General features: G+C 41.1%; 1 protein-coding gene across 6 annotated transcripts in view; it reads left to right on the top strand.

Annotated features, from left to right (window-relative positions):
- Positions 1–20,850, top strand: part of LOC143334073 (voltage-gated potassium channel KCNC1-like) — an 87,946-nt gene that overhangs the window by 27,080 nt on the left and 40,016 nt on the right. For all 6 annotated transcript variants that reach the window (XM_076752596.1, XM_076752599.1, XM_076752598.1 and 3 more), the window contains exons 2-4: positions 9,207–9,338; positions 10,389–11,250; positions 14,235–14,447. In XM_076752596.1, coding sequence (XP_076608711.1) covers positions 9,207–9,338; positions 10,389–11,250; positions 14,235–14,447 — 1,207 coding nt within the window. The remainder of the gene's footprint in view (positions 1–9,206; positions 9,339–10,388; positions 11,251–14,234; positions 14,448–20,850) is intronic.

Genomic DNA, 20,850 nt, shown 5'->3' with positions numbered 1-20,850 from the left:
CAAAATTCACACGTTTCTACCAACTTCTGAAAAAAATATCTGTCTCTTTGGCAGTGAGCTGTTCGACCTTTTTCACCAGACAGTCCATGACTTTGTGTGTCTGCTGTTTTGTGCTTGTCAGGTTTTTTTTTTATAGAACGTTAATATGTGCTGTGCTGAAGCTGCAATAGTGATTTTTGCCATGGGGCAGAGGAACTCCACAACAAGCAAAATCACATATCTCAGGCATATTATTACCGGATAAAATTGTTTCGACTAATGTGTTAGCAGCCACCAGTGTTAGCATTCATTGTGAATCATGTGTCTGTTCTGTCAAGTTCAAGCAACTTTTTCTGTCTGGTGTTTTGTGCGACACTGCTCTTTCTTTTTTCTTTTTTGGCTGAAAATAGCTGCCTTGTGAAGGTAGAAATTGTTGTGAGATGCACAACCATATGAACAGCTGAAGGTGGTTAAAAAGATAGTTGAGGGGCAACCACTGGGTAATACTTGTCTGGGTTTGTCACAACTAGCGACCACTTTTGATTACTGAAAGAAAGAAAGAAAGTAAGTAAGAAAGAAAGAAAGAAAGAAAAGTATTAAGAAGGGAACAAAAGCAAGAGCTGAATAAGGAGAGATCTAACGATACCAAGAGATGACAGAAAGGGAAGAACACAAATGAAGGAGAAAGGTATAAAAAGAGTGACAGAAATAGAGGAGAAAATAGCAGTGACAGGAGGGAGAAAAGGTAGTCAGTGATGAAGAAGATAAAGAGAGAAAGCTAAAGAAAGAGAGGAGATTGTCCAAGGGAGGAGGTAAGGAAAGAGATTTAGGTCATTCTGTATGACTGGCACGAGCAAGGGAATGTGATGAAGAGGAAGAGGCAGGGACGTATGAAGGAAAGTAGAGGAGAAGAAAAAGAACAGGATCACCTTTAGTGTTGCTTGTGTCTTATAGTTTAAATAAACACTCAACATATGGAATGTTGAGTGTTTTTTTATGCATTTTTTTTTTTTATAGTGGGTTGTGTTAAGTTGTGTAAAGTATGTGAAAGTTTAATCTACTTACAGTTGTTATGTACAGTGCTTGTTGCTTAAACATCAATTACAAGGGAATGCATTCTGTATTGTACTGTTTTCATGTAGCCTAAAATTGGTAACATATATACATTTTAAAAGCTCAATTAGCATTATAAATAACTAATAATTGGAGGTTGAAGATGTGAAAGCGATTTCAGTCCACAGTAACAGCAAGTGCTGCTTAATATTATGCTGTGAGCAACTACTTTGTCAGAAATACAACAGAAGAACAGCTGGTGTATCTGTTTATAGTGCAACAAATTATTTTTTATTTAATAATGTATTGATAATGATCACGACCATTATCGACAAATACAATGCTTTCCCTGTGATTGCTTCACAATAAAAGCCATCCTCAGTTTCACCGGCTGAATGCTTTTAACATGAAGCAGCAGCAGGAAATGTTGGATTAGCATTAATTCACTTAATCAGTAAACTTAAACCAGGTCAAATGGGGCTGTAGGAGAGTGAAAGTGTGGCTGATATCAATGAGCTCATACTACAAATAGTAACCCTGGATTATCTTTTCCTGTCAATTACTCAAAGGCGATTTGACCTTACCACTGACAATGAAAAGTACCGTACATAATGCTGACTTTATGTCCTCAATGCCGGCAGGAATGTTAAACAAGCCAATGGTAAGACACGGCAGTAAGTCCATGTAATGTTTGGCGGTATTACTATAGGGCACCGGGAATCCCTGTGACACTGACCATAACTAGTATCAAAAATGAAAAACCCAGAGTGAACAAATGATTGTGCAAAGTGATTCTGCCTCTCCCATAATTTTCAAATAAAGCATCACGATTCTCCTGATCTATAAAAACATTCCTGCTGCTCTTTATTTCTTACTTAGGAGTAGTGATGACATTTTCCAGTAAGCTCATTGGTCAGTATTTGAGTTGGTGGCAGGTTTTGATCTAATCCTCTCAAGTTAACTGTGTAGCACAGGTTAGCATGGTGGTGGTGATTTAACCTAATTAAAAATGAACCAGCATCATGAAACTGGAAAACCTCAGTCAATCTAAAGTTATCATATCAACCAGTCTGACAATCATGTTATTTTACCAGCCAACTATTCTGCCAAATGACTGCTGGTTACTTGCCAAAGTGTCTGGCAGAGCAGGCAGACTCACAAGCCAGACACATTTTGGCAGCATTTGGCTCGTAGAAGGTGTTTCCCACTGTAAGATGCAGACTGACAACACAAATAGAAAACTAGTGTACTGTATGTCAGTGAAAATACTGTGTTTTAATGCTATGTTTAGACAAATTGTTAAGACAAAATAAATGATTGCAGAAAAAATCAGAAGTGTCACAGAAAGTCTGCTTCTTAACATCTCTGGCAATGGTTAGTACATGGAAGTATAGCAATTTATAATATGTGTAGGGGCTATTTATGACACAACTACAGTGTTCTGCAATACCCAACAAAATTCAAATGGAATCACAAACACCTGAATTGCTCGTGAATATAACAAATAGATGTGTTTTTTAGCCTCTAGCAGCATGGTTCTAGAACTGTTGCTGGTCAGCTGTGGTGCTGAGTGATGTATCTCTGCAACTATTGAATTGATTACTGTACAATTTGATTCATGGTCGCCCGCAGACAAACCCTAATGACTATGTTGATTTCCTCTGACCTTCCATCCAAGCGAAATGTCTCCACAAGGCTAATGAAGTGTTAATTTAGCTAATTTTGACATGCCAACCAAGTTTCTGTTTATAGTCAGTTCTGCTCACCAAAACACATATTGTGTGTCCATTGTATCCTAATAAAACATCTGCAAAGCTGATTTTTAAAATTTTGAATCCTTATTATTTACATCCACTTGCTTCTAGTTTTGTCTTTTGTTTTGATTGCTGTGTTTTCTTGCTGTGTGACTGCCCCCTGTAGATCAGAAGAATAGTGTAAAACCATTGGTAGAAAGTAACCGTCCTCCAAATATATATTTACACTGCAGTTTAAAGTGACATATACCATTATATATCCAGAATGGCCTCTCAGACCAGAAGAAGCTATATTATTCACATTTAATGATATGAGAAGGACTGCAGGGCAACTGTGCTGCATCAGTTAACTGCAAATAATACCAAAATAAAATAACTCTCAGGCTGAATGAAAAATGAACCCAGTTTTGGTACTGATCAAAAATGGATTGAGATTTTTTTTAAAAAGGTGCAACATTCATTTAAGGAAGGAGCTCGCCAAGGCAAGTTGTAAAATTAAATGAGGGTATGTTTATGCTGTGTATCCCTCTGTCTTTGCTTTCAAGAACTCTCCAACACCCCAAAAGAATGTGTGTGTGTGTGTGTGTGTGTGTGTGTGCGTGCGCGTGCGTGCATGCGTGCGTGCGTGTGTGTGCGCGCGCGCGCGCGCGTGTGTATCCAGGGCAGCTCTAGATAGCAGTGTTAAATTAGACCATGATAATAAGCTGTGGGACTTGATGTGCTCCCTGAGGATTAGAGGAAGACTTCATCTGTCTGTCTTCATCACTGACCTGACACACACACACACACACGCACACACGCACAAAAATGTACATGTACTTGACAGCATACTTACACATTTTAGGCATACACATGTAGGCACATGAGTGTATTTTCATACATGCACTGGAACATACAAATGCAAACTGTGTGCACTTCGCATGTTAGTAGACACACACATACATACACACACACAGCGGAAAGTCAACGTTCATCACTGACCTAACACAGTTGCTGTGTTAGATGTGAACAATTGAACATTGTTAGATGTGTGTGTGTAGGAAGTGGTTTTGACATGGTTTGACAGGTCTTAAGTCTAATGAAGTATGTTGCAGTGTTGGCAGTGTACTGTGATATTAGTGATGAAAAAGACCCATCATTAGCTGCCTCATCTTTATATTTTCTGTATATAAATTAAAAAATACAAAAAAGCAGTAGATATATGCAATAACATAAAAATGCACAGGTTGGATCAAAAACCCCGACAGCTTGTTAAAGGAACATTAAAATAAAGACAGCTGTATGCTTTCCAGAAATGTACAAACTGACATATATTTTTAAAATATCTAAAAAAAGAGAATACAATTTTCAAAGAAGTGGTCGAAATAAAAAAAAAAAACAAGGACTACAGTGTAAATAAAGGGCATAAATTTGCCCTGCTTTTATACACTGTTGTCATACCTCATTTACATAGTGCTGTATTCCTTTAAAAGAGGATGTTTGAGATCTTTTTTAAAACTCAAAATGCTGACAATTCTAAAGTTAGTGGAGTCAGCAAACATTTGGATGAATGAAGTTTTTTTCTTCATCAATCAGGCCTTTGAAGAATGATATCTGTTGGTGAACCATCTCATGCACCATAGACCGTGGCAATAATCCATACTGACAGATAAGATTGCCAGAAAACTTCCAAAGGAAACTGAAAAATAAGTCTATGCCTGCAGTACTTGTTGTTGGTTGCAGGGTCAAAGTGTATCAGCAGAAGACAACCATATACACTATATTGCCAATAGTATTGGCTCACCTGCCTTGACTGAATTTGAGTGACATCCCATTCTTAATCCATAGGGGTTAATATGACATCGGTCCACCCTTTGCAGCTATAACAGCTTCAACTTTCTGGGAAGGCTTTCCACAAGGTTTAGGAGTGTGTCTATGGGAAATTTTGACCATTCTTCCAGAAGTGCATTTGTGAGGTCACACACTGATGTTGGACGAGAAGGCCTGGCTCTCAGTCTCCGCTCTATTTCATCCCAAAGGTGTTCGATCGGGTTGAGGTCAGGACTCTGTGCAGGCCAGTCAAGTTCATCCACACCAAACTCTCTGGAACTCTATGGAATTGTCCAAAATCTCTTGGTATCTTGAAGCATTCAGAGTTCCTTTCACTGGAACTAAGGGGCCAAGCCCAGCTCCTGAAAAACAACCCCACACCATAATCCTCCCTCCACCAAACTGTCCACTTGGCACAATGCAGCCAAACAAGTACCATTCTCCTGGCAACCGCCAAACCCAGACTCGTACATCAGATCACCAGATGGTCAAGCGCGATTCGTGACTTCAGAGAACACGTCTTCACTACTCAAGAGTCCAGTGGCGCCGTGCTTTACACCATTGCATCCGACGCTTTGTGTTGCACTGCTCGGCCATGAAAACCCATTCCATGAAGCTCTCTGTGCAGTGTTGTTGAGCTAATCTGAAGGCCACATGAAGTTTGGAGGTCTGTAGCGATTGACTCTGCAGAAAGTTAGCGACATCTGCACACTATGCGCCTCAGCATCTGCTGACCCCGCTCCGTAATTTTACGTGGCCTACCACTTTGTTGCTGAGTTGCTGTCATTCCCAATCGCTTCCACTTTATTATAATACCACTGACAGTTGATTGTGAAATATTTAGGAGTGAGGAAATTTCACGACTGTACTTGTTGCACAGGTGGCATCCTATCACAGTACCATGCTGGAATTCACTGAGCTCCTGAGAGCAACCCATTTTTTTACAAATGTTTGTAGAAACAGTCTGCGTGCCTTGGTGCTTAATTTTATACAGCTGTGGCCATGGAAGTGATTGAAACACCTGATTTCAATTATTTGGATGGGTGAGTGAATACTTTTGGCAATATAGTGTAGCTCCAGACTATAGGGCTTAAAGCTGAAGTGGGCCAAAGCCAGAAGGATCCCTGAAAAATCAGTTTGCGGTTACCATCCACAGCTAAATAATATTAATAATTACAGCTGTGCTTCTCCTGCTATGACAAAAGGTCTAGTTTATTTGGTCTATTGTCACTATACATGCCCCCACTTGCCATATTATTCACCAACATCATGTGACATTTCATAGCTATACAGTTGGCACACAGTTGTATTTTACTGTGGCACCCAATGACCCAAACAGTCCACATTGTTTAACAGACTGCTGATACTCATTTACAACTTAGCAATCAGGGTTGAATTTAAGAATGTTTGAATGTCCTTAAAAGTTGCAGTCAGAGCCAAAGGCTTGGGTGTCTTTATACATCATGAGTTAAATTTAAGAAATAACGCTGACTGTGTCACTGTGACTGCATTTTCACAGCTAAGAAAACAGGTAAAATGTCAAACCAAATCCTGCACCTGAGCAAACTTCAGCTTGCACATACTGCAGCTGCCAGAGTCTCATTCAAAAGAAGTCAATGGGAGCACAGAGAACATCTTTACACTGGCTTCCTGACTCTTTTAGAATCGATTAGCACCTCCTTAGTTCACTGTCTCTCCCTCTGCAATCTAGCTGCTGCCTTAGGCCATCAAACACAACAGCATTAAATGTACAGTTAAGACAAAGAAATTCAGACTGGCAGCCCTTTGTTTTCATGGACATAAACTGTGGAACTGCCTGTATTTTAATGTACATTGTCCAACAATTCTTGCTTTTTTAAAAAAAATTTTTTGGGGCCTTTTTAGCCTTTATGATAGAGACAGCTGAAGGTGCGATAGGAAAGGGGGCAGAGAGAGGGGACCTGCGGTCACTGCAGGGGACTGACAGCCTCAATACATGGGGTGCACACCCTACCAACTGAGCTCTGACTCTATTTTATTGTATTTTAAATAGATTATAGTGTTGAATGCAGCGCACTCTGAGCCACATGTTTAAAATGTGCTATACAACATATTCCCGGAAATACTACAGATTAAACAAGCAAGATATAACATGAGCTCTAAAAGTGTCTGTTTTCAGACATTCTTTATGCTAAGCTAAGCAACCCAGCAGTTGGCTGTACCTTCATGTTTACATACAAATATTTGAATGACACTAATCTCCTCATCTAACTCTTAGCACGGCAGCAAATAAATCTTTTCCCTTCCAGTAAGCCTGTACAGTAGAGCCTGATAGAAGATTTGGTTTGGACTGGGAAGCTCCTCGCCTGAAGGATCTCAAATCGATGCTTCTGTTATTACATCTTAAGTCTAAATGGGACCGATTCAAACCCTGGGAGGGAATCTTGACTTGAAGAGGAACAAAGTCATGTAGTTATTTGTTTATGAAGCAAAGCTTTTCGACCTTGATACCAGTGAACCACAAACACAGATGCAATGATTTTACAAAGGTGAAAAAAGGGCGCACAGCTGACATGGCCGAGGAGAGTAGGGGTGTAATCTGACACACATAACTTACCTCAGACATCCAGGTGTAACCAGCCTGTGTGTGCTGCACCTGTCACCCTTACACCTCTACTTCCTGTAGACATGAACAGGAAACCAAATCTTGTTAATGTTCATGACCCTGTGATCCTGATCTCAGCATCAGCACCAATGTATGTATGTTTTTGGGGTTTTTTTGTACAATAAGCATTTCACAAATTCACATATGAATAAAACATAAACATCCATTTCCAAACCTTAAATAATGTCATTCATTGACATGGGCAGTCCACGCATATAACCAAGAAGCATATGATCACTTACCTCTGCTGGTGCAGAATTTTATCCATGTACGTAATTGAGATATGTGTCTCTGAGTTTGTAATTTCATTTTTGGTGCACACATCAGTTTTCACTGGAACTATGTCTTTAGTCAGAGAGAGAAAACTGTCCAGATTGAGGTCTTTCTGAGGACCTTTTAACTCAAATACCTGGTCTATAACTTGTTTATGAGATGTTCAGTATTCAATTTCCCGTGAAATCTAACTTTTAACAAAAATGGATAAAATGATATAAACTGAAACCCAACAGATATTGTCAACTCACTGCAATTCCCGTCAGAGCACTGTTAGAGCAGAACATACTGTAGAGTATTTCAGTCTCTTCTGGCCAAACAGCAGACAGACTTGTTTAGCATCTAGCTGGTGAACATAGTGGAACACAGTTAAAGAGCCAGATTTTCTCTCAGAAGTTGATAAAGACCAAAAACAGAGCTAAAAAACAGTGACTGTTGGATTCACATTCATCAGGTGGCATGTGAGGCATGAGGTATTTGGTATTCTTTCTTCCAGTGTTTCAGTTGTTGCTTCAGGACAGAAGATGCCAAATATGCCAGTGCACCCAGAGTGAAGAATGTATGCGGTCTGTGTCTGGGCAGTGCAGTATCTGCATGATTGGGAGGCAGGACATTGCTCAAAATGAACATCAGGGTCAAACGAAAGGAAAGGGGTTTAGAAAAAGAGCTTACATGATGGTAGGAGTCCATGAGAATTGTGTACGTGTGAATGAACCGTGACAGGACAAGAGAGAATTGGGAGAACAAGGAATAGTAATAGGAATAGTGGGGGGGGCAGGGGGATACAGAGAAAAGGAAATCTCATTATGTACACCTGAGCATTGCACAGAAAACAATTGATAATACATTGGATACCATAAATGAATGATTTGCCAGTGGCACAGTTAATGTAGTGTGTATGTGTGAATGTTGCGGTGGTCTGATGGGTAATTTAAGACAAACTGATCATCACTGATCCTGTGCTGAGAGAAAAAAAGACTGCTCAACCAGTGTGCAGCACATGTACATACACACCCAATAGACGTTTCTTTAAGTATCTATGTATGTTTTCATAAGGGTGCTCACAGTAATGCATACATGTCATTATTCATCCATTATTCCTTTTTTCTCTTTACATACACTGTGTATCTATTTTTTTCTCTTTCTCTCTTTCAGATGCACACAAACACTCTCTCTCTCTCTCTCTCTCTCTCTCACACACACACACACACACACACACACACACACACACAAATACACACAGATACCCTGTGTACCTCATTATTTTTACACTCTCCATCCATCATCCTTCCCTCCCTTCCTTCTCCATCCCTCCCCTCGCCCTCCCTCTATCAGCCTGCGCTGTTATCAATGGGATTGGAGTAGTCAAGACATTTGCACTGAATTAACAGCATTCCTCCACTCTCCTGAATGTGTTGTTGGCGCCCCCTATCTGAAGCTTGTTGGTATAACCACTGCTGTCCACATACTGCAATGGCCCAAACCCCTCCTCCTCCTCCTCCACCAGCCATCACACAAACACCAAAACTACTAATACCATGCTGATGACAAAGACTTCAGTTGGGCAGAAACAATGTTGGTGTGCTGGTGTGACTATTTCCTGTTGTCTTATTTGAATGAAAAGAGCTGATGTATGCTTGATGTGCAAATTGTAATACTTCTCTTCCCCCTCCTCTGTTTCTCTCTCTCTGCAGTATGTGGCATTTGGCTCACTCTTTTTCATCCTCCTCTCCATCTCCACTTTCTGCCTGGAGACCCATGAAGCCTTCAACACCATCTACAACAAGACGGAGACCGTCACCGTTGGCAACACGACACATGAGGAGGTGCAGAGAAGTTTTAGTGAACTGTTTTAGAGATGGTAATGAGATTGTTAAAGGGACATTCCTGCAATACAGTATTGCTTTTCTATTATTTTTGGGAGATTCAGGAGACAGATTGAAAAAATAATGATCCATAAATGAAGCAGCAGAGGCCGAGGTAGTCTGATTTTTAGTGTATGGGTCAACTAAACCAAAAGTGCTCAATGTTACATTTCCCATGATACAACCTGCAAGTTACAAAGCTATGGCCCTAAATCTGCAGCCTCCAAGCTGAAGCCAAGGTAAACCCTTTTTTCAGACTTCACAGAGCTCCACCAGATCCACAGAGGTCATTACACAATTGTTTTCGCAGACAACTGTACTGCTCATAACTAGTAAACTGATTTTCTGTCTAAAATTGGGGGATTGACGCAGATTTGAATTAAATTAAGCACTTTGGGTGTAAGAAAGTCACTCAAGTGATGGACAAGGTGAGTGTGGTATAGTATTTACCTTAGCTGGGAATTCAAGTGTCTAGGTAGCTAAGTAGTTAATACAGCAGTGCAGGATGAATAACATGACAAGTGTCTTGGATTATGAACCCTGTATTAAAGGCCTCATGAACTGGGTTTAAGAGGTATTTTTTGCATGGTTTAACATTGGGACTTGGATTTTGGGCTGCACTCAATTTTGGGAATGGCAACAACTTAATTGTTGCTGCTGCTAAAGCTAGTTAGCTTGACACAGAGGAAGTGCTAAAGGTTATCTGTGACAGAGGGGGCCTAAAAAGTAGTTATGACTGCCTCCATATGAGTTATATTTTTTATTGGACAGAATTTCTGTATACTCATGTGTATACAACTTAGCAATTGCTAAAGAAACTTTATCTTTTGTCAGGAAGTGATAAGAAAGAGGGATGATAAAGCACAAATTCGTGTGACAGTTAGATGCTAGAACAAAATGTCCTGGGGATTTGTGCTTCTGAACATGTACCTTGTAATGAATGTATAAATGAATGAGTAAAGGCTTGGTAAAAATCAACTAACCCTTTATTGTTTTCTTCTTACCCTGCAGATTGTGTATGAGGTAGTCACAGATGGCTGGCTGACATATGTGGAGGGGGTCTGCGTCATTTGGTTCACCATTGAGGTGATGCTGCGCGTCATCTTCTGCCCTGACAAGGCAGAGTTCTTCCGCAGCGCCCTTAACATCATAGACTTTGTGGCCATCGTGCCCTTTTACCTGGAGGTGGCACTGAGCGGCCTCTCCTCCAAAACAGCCAAAGACGTGCTGAGCTTCCTGCGTGTGGTGCGCTTCGTCCGTATCCTGCGTATATTCAAGCTGACCCGCCACTTTGTGGGTTTACGGGTCCTGGGCCACACTTTGCGGGCAAGCACCAATGAGTTCCTGCTGCTCATCATCTTCCTGGCGCTGGGCGTCCTCATCTTTGCTACAATGATCTACTACGCCGAGCGCATCGGTGCCGACCCAGATGATCCGACAGCCGCGGCCCATACCAACTTTAAGAACATCCCCATCGGCTTCTGGTGGGCTGTGGTGACCATGACCACGCTGGGCTACGGGGATATGTACCCTGAGACATGGTCAGGAATGTTGGTGGGTGCCCTCTGCGCCTTGGCCGGTGTGCTGACCATTGCCATGCCTGTGCCCGTCATTGTCAACAACTTCGGCATGTACTACTCCCTGGCCATGGCCAAGCAGAAGCTCCCTAAGAAGAGGAACAAGCACATCCCCCGGGCACCACAGCCAGGCAGCCCCAACTACTGCAAGCCAGACGCCCTGGCCATGGCAACTGCCTCACCGCATAGGCTGATGGGCAATGTACTCGGGCCAGGCATGGTGGGATCTGGCAGTATGATGGGTACTGGAGACTGTCCACTGGCACAGGAGGAGATCATTGAGATCAACAGGGCAGGTGAGTGATTTAAAAGAAACTAGATCATGTATGTGTGTTCAAGCCAATGGCCTAATGGGCCAAGTGTGTGGATGTGAGGGAAAAAAGCTAAATTTGTGAAAATATTGAAAAATACCCAGAATCAGATCCAAAGGTGACATCTTCAAAGTGTTTTTTTTTCCTTACAGCTTAAGGTATTCAATTCACAATAATATGAAACAGAGTAAAGCACCATTTGGTTAATTGTTCTAACACTACCTGAAAAGTGTGTCAATAAAACAGAGGAATCATCTATCTAATTTTGATCAATATCACATCTTACCCCAGAACAGCAACGTTCAGAATTCTTGAATTTGATAGTGCGAGTCTGCAAAAGTTTTTGACTTGGATGCAAGTGTTGGAATGTGCTTGTGGTTGAGCACTAAAGGTCATGGGATATGTTTTCTGAATTTGTGTGTGTGTGCATGGAGGTTGATTTTGACATGGTTTGGCCTGGTTGAGAAAGGATTTGTTTTCGTATCAGGCATGTGTCATCTGTTCTTCTTCACTACTTATAGAGTTCCAAATTCCAAAGTTAATCACTAGAGTGGCCTTAACACAAATGATTATATAATACTGTCAAAGTCTTTCCCTTTCTCATCTAACTGATGGCCAGAGGTCAGATTTCAAGCACTGAGCTGATGTGAGAAGTGTGTATTTAAGAGGTTTTGAAGCTGTAAATAACTTGCTGATGTCCTCGTTCTTCCTAGAGTGGAGTACACTAAAATAGATTTTAATTTACGATGGGACAAGAAAGCTGAAAAAAGCTTATTACGTTCTCTCAACAAATCCATCTCTTTCCTCTCAGAGCCAGATGCTGTAACACCAAGTCTGACATGATATGATAATCCTGGATTTTTCATCTATATAGATATACAGTATTCTACGCCTGTCCAAACATGGATCCAGGCCCTCTCATCTCATCTCTGCAATGCTGTTTCAATGGACATGTACATCATCTGCATTGTGGGGAGGGGACACAAATGTGTGTGTGTGTGTGTGTGTGTGTGTGTGTGTGTGTGTGTGTGTGTGTGTGTGTATATATAATTGCAGCATGTGCCTGTACTGGATTTAAGGTTTATAACTACAGTATGAGTAGTCACAGTGTCTGACAGCAAACTAACATGTGAAGTAATGTGTGTGAGTCAGTGTGTGTTAGAACACTTAAATACTTTGCTTTTAACTAAGCACACACACACTGCTGCTTATCATGCATTCCTTCCTTCTTTCCCAGTATTACCTGACCCAAAGACCCCATTTACACCTGGTATTAAAATGCGATCCATATCCAGACATGTTATCTGGCCAATAACCATTTGATCTTGCCTTTGTATTTACACCTGTTATGTTTCATGTGTTCTCCTCATCCTCACTGAGATCAGATCAATGTCCAAAAACCTGCAATGTGAAGTGGAGGCAAATCAGTGAGTGAGGGGAAACTTTTTAAACTTTGTGAACTCTTAATCATTTGCCTCCTCTTGTACATTCAGCAAATGTAAAACATGAATTATTTCTGTCTTTGTATGAAAAGGTGACAGTTTGTCCCAGCATATTTCAGTACAGGCGTTCTCTGTGACAAGATAAATTATATCCTATGTTAACAGCAGATCAGCTGCAGAGATGAGTGCAACGCTACCTGTCACTCTACAGTTATTTTGTACTGTATATTGTTCATTTTCCACCCATATTGCTTTTACTATTACTGCTAACTGCATACTATTTGAATAACTAACTAACTAACTAACCATAAACCACTATCTGTCTCAGTGTTATGTTGTGTACGGTTGCCTGCATGTTGTACAGATTGCATTTACACCTGCCTAAGATCCGAACATAATGCGAGCCAGACTACCCTTAGATGTGGTCAGGCAGATCCAATTACATTCCGATCACAACTCATTGACACCTTGCATTAACACGTGTTTTTCTTTATCTGGATAACGTGAGGGTACAGATCACATTTTAATTCCAGATGTAAATGGGGTCTAAGTCTCATTACTAGTTTATTGTGCTTGGCCATTTGTGTCCTCTCTCTCTCTCTCTCTCTCTCTCTCTCTGTGTGTGTGTGTGTGTGTGTGTCCATCCCTCTGGCCTGTATCTGTAACTGTTGAGCAGTAAATCATATCAGATTAGATTTGACAGCTGTGTTGAAAGCTACAAACACTGCTTCCCCTGTAGTCATCTCCTCTTTTGTGTGTTTATGTTTGTGTGTGTGTGTGTGTGTGTGTGTGTGTGTGTGTGCAGCACTATATATGTTCTTTCTCTCTCTCCTTCTCCTACTCCTTTGTTTAGTCTCTCTCATTCAGTGCTGTTAAATTCACTGTGTGAGTACAAGTGAGTGTGTGTGTGTGTGTGTCTACAGCCTGCTCTGCTGCAGTGTGTTGGTCATGTGACCAGGATAGCTATCACAAGGCACTAATGTTCCTTTACAACCCCCCCCCCCCCCCATTTCTCCATCCTCTCGTTACGCTCTTTGATTTTATTTTTACCGTCTAATTGTTTTTCTCTGGCCACTTCTCTTTCATCTTTTTTTTCGGCTTCTCTTTCTCAACTCCATATCCCTTCTCCTTGTCCTCCTCTGAGTTGTTCTTCACCACCTCCGGTCTTATCTCCCTTTTCCATTTTTATTGCTTTCGTGCTCTTACTGTTCCTTTTTCTCTCAATGAGTTCTTCCCCCCGTGCTCCTCCTGCTGTCTCACAACCATTAATCTTCTCTTCCTTTACCTCTCCTCCTCCTCACAATCTCTAAACTCCCGCCCTCCCATCTCTTCTCATTGTCTCTTCTCCTCTCCCCCATCTCCTTTCCTTTCCGTGTCTCTTTTCCTCTCCTCTTCTCTCCTCTTTACCTTTACTACCATTTCCCTCCTTCTCTTCTGTTGCCTCCTCCATACTGCTATTTTTCATTTCAACCACTCTTTTTTCTTTACCTCCACTGCTACCCCTCATCTCTCTGTCCCCCCTCTCAGACTCCAAGCAGAACGGTGATGCGGCAGCCAATGCGGCGGCCCTGGCCAATGAAGACTGTCCCACCATCGATCAGGTCCTTGGGGATGAGCGTAGCCCCGCCACCGGGGGCCTCGGCTCCACCACCAGCCGCGAGCGCTACCCACATGACAGGGCTTGCTTCCTGCTGAGTGCCGGGGAGTTCCAGCGCACGACGGATGGGAACGTTCGGAAAGGTAGGAGGGTGGAGGGCGGAAGGCGGAGGATTGAGGGGAAAGGAGGAGGAAGAGCGGGGGTAGGGCGGTACTTGAGTGACAGCAGTGGACTGTCGCTCGATGCATGGTCCTGATTGATATGTGCTGGCAGTGTGTGTGGTGTGCACAAATATCAACACACGTAACAGTCAGATCTATATGTTCCAAGCACACACATATCCAATTACACATATACATACAGGAGGCGGACAAAATAGCAGAACACCTAATAATATAAAAATGCAGGTGTTCATGGTATTGTGTCCACCCTTATGCACCTATAGAATGTGTTAAACACACAGACACCCTTACAGATATAGTAAAAAGTAGATGCAATGGCACACACACCACATAAGGAATATAACTGTATTTCAAAATAAAAGTGAAGCTAAAACTAAGTCTCAGCAAAGCCCATAAACACAAAACATATTACATTTCCGCATCGCTCCCCTCTGTCATTCTGAGTGACACCTCAGCATCTGAAGTTGGGTTCTCTCCCTTCAGACTGTTCAGCATGAACAGCTCTGTGGTACAGATAACATATCAATGTCCAATGAATGCCATTGATATTTAATTCAGTGATTCTTCTCATTTACACCGTCAAGCTACAGCTGTAATAGAAGAAGTCCCCTTCATGCATTTATCCTGCATCTGTACTGCAGAGGTACTGCAGAGGCTGCTGCAGCACTGCCATCTGTGCTGATGTTGAAGTGACTTGATTTCATCTACTGTAGCACAGAAGTATTCATGATAGCCTTTTTGTGAATTGTGGTCAAATAATGCAGTATTCACATTCTGCAGATGATTCCTTACTTAGGTGGGTCAGCAGTCACTCAGCAACACTACATGCAGGACAGCATTGGTCTTCTGTATGTGCTCTATTCTGTGTCCATCCCAGCTGATACAGTTCACTGTGTTAAACTTTGTACATACAGTTTCATTTCAAAACAGTACTTTGTTGTGTTGTGTTTTTTTATTATCGACAAATCCCACATAAAGACAAGAGACAACTGGCATCTGTTGTTAGCTCAAATGGCTTACATTACATGTGCTTATGGACATCTACTGGCCTCACGAGTTTTGACTTTTGTTTGTTATGAATGTGACACGTTGCAATGATGTTATGTAGGGAAGAGGAAGGGGTGGGTGGATGGATGGGTCAACAAACAAAACAACAAAAAACAAACTAAAAAACACAAATGAAAAATACCCTCACATGGCTGCTTCAGATTGTCCTCTGGATTATAAATCAATCCTCTTTTTCTGGTGATACTCTTACAACATCATCATGAATTTATGGATTGCTCTATAGATGGCAATGGCAGCCTGATGGCCATTTGGTCTGTTCACCACTTTGATCAAGATTGAAATGTCTCATCCATGTCCCCCTCGCTTTTCTTCTGGTGCCATCATCTGGTCAAAATATGAATTTGTCCAATACTTTGGTTTATGACCAAATACCCTTAAACCCAATGACAGTCCCAGCCTCACTGTGTGGCTCATTGATGTGTCTTTTCATCATTTTTTGTCCTCTATGGCACAGTGGTAGAAGATATTTCAGGCTGTTAGTAGGACACAGTGTTGGTTTGTGTCTTTTTATGGGATTTGCTGACAGTTATAAAAATCTAAAATATCTCCAACCTCATTCTTTAAAGTACGAGCATCCTGCCCTTACTGGAGCTATCTTGCAACATTTTAATGTGACAAATATCTAAGTCTGTCTCTGGGTGTCTTGTTTTGAAATGAAACTCTTCATGTGTAAATGTGCAGTATTTTGAATCTGATCTGGCAGAACAGGCAGATCAGATGAGTGCCATTCTGTTCTCACTCATCATATCAGGCTTCTTCATTGTTCTGCTCTGTCTTTCTCTCCTCTCACTCTGTCACTCTATCTATCTCACTGTGTGATTTATTTTTCTCACTTTTCATGCTGTAAGTCATTAACTCTTCATCCTTTCTTTCTCTCTCTCCTCCCCACGCTCTGTTCTTCCTCATTTCTGCTCTCGGTTGTTTTTCTCCCTCCTCGTCCGCTGGCTTTCCATTTTTCCTTCATCCTATCCTCATTTCCCCGCTTGCTGTATGTCCTCACTAACGTTTTCCCTGCATCTTCATTCATTTTCCTCTCCATTTTCCTATTATCAACTTGCCTCCCGCCACCATGACCTGCTAACACTAAAATAATTAATTTTGTTTTCAAATGTAACCCCTGACCTTTCACCTTTAACACCCTATACACTCCTCTATACACTGTTCGCATTATTTTTCCCCTGACACACACATACACACACACACACACACACACACACACACACACATTCCAAAATACACATGCAGAGAACTCAGAGTCCAGCAGTGTGACATCCTCCCTGGGAGATGATTGGTTCAAGCCAGAGGGGCCTCTGCTACAGCAGGAGCTCAGTGTTAACTCCACCTCCTCCTGGATCAAACCATAGAATCGCAGAGGTAAAACGTCCACACGGTGCACAAAGCAGCGAGAAGCATTTCAACAGTCAGTAATACAACCTCAACTCACTCGGAAGCTTTACTGAGCTGACCAACTGTCTGTGTAAACCAAAGATTATGTTAAACTGGATTAAACTTGATTACATTAGATGAAAAAAAGACTTGATTGGAATATAGATTATAGGCAGGATCACATCAGACTAGACGACATATGATACAAATTGATTAAACTAGACAAGACTAGATCATATGAGATCAGGCTTCATTAGGTCACAAAATATTTGATTATATTTAGTTTGTACTAAAATATGTTAAATTGTACTAGACTAGATTACATTTGATTAGATTCAGATAGACTAGACTAATCTAGATTAGATTATATTTCATTGGATTGGGTTGATTATAGTAGTTCAGACTTGATTAGAATACCCTGGAGAAAGATTAGAATAGATTACACCAGACTAGACTGCAGTAAAATAAATATAAAATCACAAGAGACTACATTAGACTAGAATAGATTAGACCAGAACAGATTAGACAATAGAGTAGATAAAACTAGATTAGATTAGATTACACTGGACTAGACTACATTAAATTGAATTTATTGAAATTAGATTTGACAAGATTACAGTAGAATAGATAGAGATTAGACTGTACTAAACTAGATAACTTTACATTGTTGTATTATATCTTTATGTGTTGTGAATATTTTAATGTGCATTCATCAGACTACAGCAAAATATGAAACAAGAAAAGAAAAAAAATTGAATTTTACTGGATGGAATAGAGCAGATTAGATCATATATTACAGCATGTAGTCTAATCTGGAGGGAATAGATTAGAGTACATCAGAGAGACACCAAAAACACAATAGAGTGATGAAAAAGTTGATAAGTAGAGAGTTCCACCCTCAGAAACAGCACCAAGGTCAGGTCAGACAATAAGAAGCCTCGCAACACACACACACACACACACACACACACACACACACACACACACACACACACACACACACACACACACACACCAAGTGACAGACTCTTTATCATTAGAACTTTGACACACACAGTTTGAATGTATAGAGGTGCATGCAGGTTGCTTGTTATTGTAAAGCTTTTAAGTATGGTTAAGCATCATATGATGAATAATAGTGGTGTGTAGGGTGGGGGGCATATGCATGGTATGTGTGTATATATGTGTGTGTTTGTGTGTCTGTGTGTGAATGTGTCCATACACTTCAAAAGACTTGACCCGAGCATTCACTTGTTCATTTTAGGATTCATTTCAATAGTATTTTGTTAATGATAAAGGAATTCATTCTCTGAAGGGATTGTTATAATAATTTACATAATGAACACAATGAAATGGTGTCTGTATATAAGATAAGATATATTCTCACTGCTTATTATTACCATTACTATGATCAAGCTATTTTTAGCTCATTGCCACAGCTACATCTCATTACTGCTAGTCTTGTTAAATGAATGTAGCATATATAGCTAATTACAAGCAGATAAGATCCCCAGCATTTGCTGTAATATATCCTACAATCCCTCCCTTCCCTAGGCACAAAATATACAAATGACATACCTACAGATATATGTGGAGTTGTATTTGTGTCTCAATTTTGCGCATATAATGGGACATTTTTAGAAAAACGTGCATACATTAGACATGCTGAGTTCAACTTTGGCGAACTTACACTAATGAGTTTGTGCTGTGAACCAATAGCAAGCTGACTTTTTTGACCAGTATAAATTAAGAAGACTTGCAATAGCACATCTTGGCTGGCCTCTGAGTTAGCGGTTATCACCTAGTAGCCCTGCAAGTAGTCATGAAGCTTCAAGAACCAAATACTTTGCATGAATATTCAGCTGTACCACTTTCTGATGTGACCAGGCCTTACTTCCCTAATCCGACTAGTTTCATCCTACAGCTGGCTCAAATGATGGAACACTTAAACAGCATCAGGTTTAGTGAGCTTGCAACAAATGTGAGAGCACACAGAACACGGAAACTGAGAGACAGAGGTTATTGTTGGATGTGGATAATGGAAAAATACATTTATTAGCAAAGGAGGGAGTTTTGTTTCATGAAATTAATCAATTTGTTGTGCGATGATTCTCCCTCTAAATGTAAATTATTAATTTTTTCTGCGCTCATGTCCCATCTCATGCTCAGAATAGACACAAATGCAATGACATCGCGAAACATCACATTTTATGCGAAGGCACCCGTGATTGCCAGTTTGTGCTTTGTGGTAAAAGTGAGTTTATTTGTATATTTAGAAGACAAAAACATCGTTCGCTGATGTAATGTGTAATGTAGCCAAATCCCTGTAAGAAGAATCAGCCCTCGCAGTTGTACACACACACAAACACTAACACCATTTAGCCAAATGAACACACTGTGTGAGTCTGTGAGCATGACTGTGTGACTAAATGCATGACTCTGTGTACTGTTCATTAGCCCATTTGTTTGTGTGAGAGCGATATGCCTTCCCTCTTTACACCTACGGTATGTTGTAACCACCAGGGAGAACCGGCCGTGGGGTCAGACTGGGGTGAAAGCTTAAAGTTCACAGTGCGGGTCCATGTCTGATGCGTGCTGTTGTTGTTATTTTGTTGTTGTTGTGTTACTGTCTCCTTCCCCAGGTTGTGTCAGGTCATGCATTTGTACGTTGGCTCCTGTTGGTCTGTGTTACACCTATCCATCTGTCTGTCTGTTTGTCTGTTTCTCTATTTTTTCTTTGTTTCTGTCTGTATGTTTGTCCTTTTCTGTGTGTGTCTGTATTTCGTGTGTAGCTGTCTTCCCCTCCTCCTGCTCCTCCTCTTCCTCCTCCTTCTCCTCCTCTCACCCGGTCTCTTCTCACTCTGGTACTTACAGATAGGGGGGCATCACAAACCAAATGCTCACCATCACATTTCCCCCCTGAAAGAACTTTAGCTCCAAAGTCAGCCTGGTTCCACATGGACCAGGGAAGTCGTATTTCTTACTCCTACTGCTTTTGGGAGAGATGGTGCCTGGTCTTTCCATACTTGGCTTGACATGTGGAAAAAACTTTACGATACAACTGCTTTGGTTTGCAGATTCTCAAGTGCAGTTAGGATGTGTTGCCCTATTGAGATCAATCAAATATCATAATATTGGGAATCAAAAACCAAAATGTAGTATTTTGCACCAAACCACTGAGTGACTTTTTCCACAAAAATATGACAAGACTATAAAACAGAATAAAAATAAAGGAATAAATGGGGATTCAATTAAACATGTTTGTTTTGGGATGGGTGCCAGAGTGAAAGCGACTGCTGTGCACTGGTTGGCTCGTTGCCCCGCCAGGCCAGTGAGAGCTGGTTGCTGACTGGTTGGTTGGTCGGTATCCTCTGTCCTCTCCTCTGGAACTGAGCTCAGGTCAGTTTTTACAGCGCAGTCCACAGAGAGCACTGTTTTCTTTTACAACAGACTTGGCTCCAACCATTGCATTATGGGATTGAACTGATCAGATCCCTCAGGGAATAATTTTGGATATCTGATTTACAAAAAGGCTTTAAAGAGTTGTTACTGCACTCTCAAATGAAAACAGTGTCTTTTGTCGCTGAGCTGTGTCTGAGCCTCTGTCAGGCTGGGCTGGAACACTGACTACTGTAGTGCTTCGAAGGTCTAACCAGCAAGACACCTAATATGTTTCTTTTCCAAGTACAAAAACACACACGATCCAGCAGGGCCTTTGACAGACCAGCAGATAGATGAGCAGGCAGGGAGAAAGAAAGACAGACAAAAGTCTAATCCCCCCCCAAAAAAACACAGACACACACACATCCAGGTAAGTATTTCAACATCTTCGAAGGGCTGTGGTGACTAGCATAGTGGTGGCACTGTTTGCTGTGCTGTGATGGCCTCTTCGCTTGCACTTTAAAAGCTT

Source organism: Chaetodon auriga, chromosome 16 (assembly GCF_051107435.1).
Source record: "Chaetodon auriga isolate fChaAug3 chromosome 16, fChaAug3.hap1, whole genome shotgun sequence".
NCBI classification, from domain to species: Eukaryota; Metazoa; Chordata; class Actinopteri; order Chaetodontiformes; family Chaetodontidae; genus Chaetodon; species Chaetodon auriga.
The sequence above is the reverse complement of the archived record's forward strand: the minus strand, read 5'-3'. Positions and strand labels throughout refer to the sequence as shown.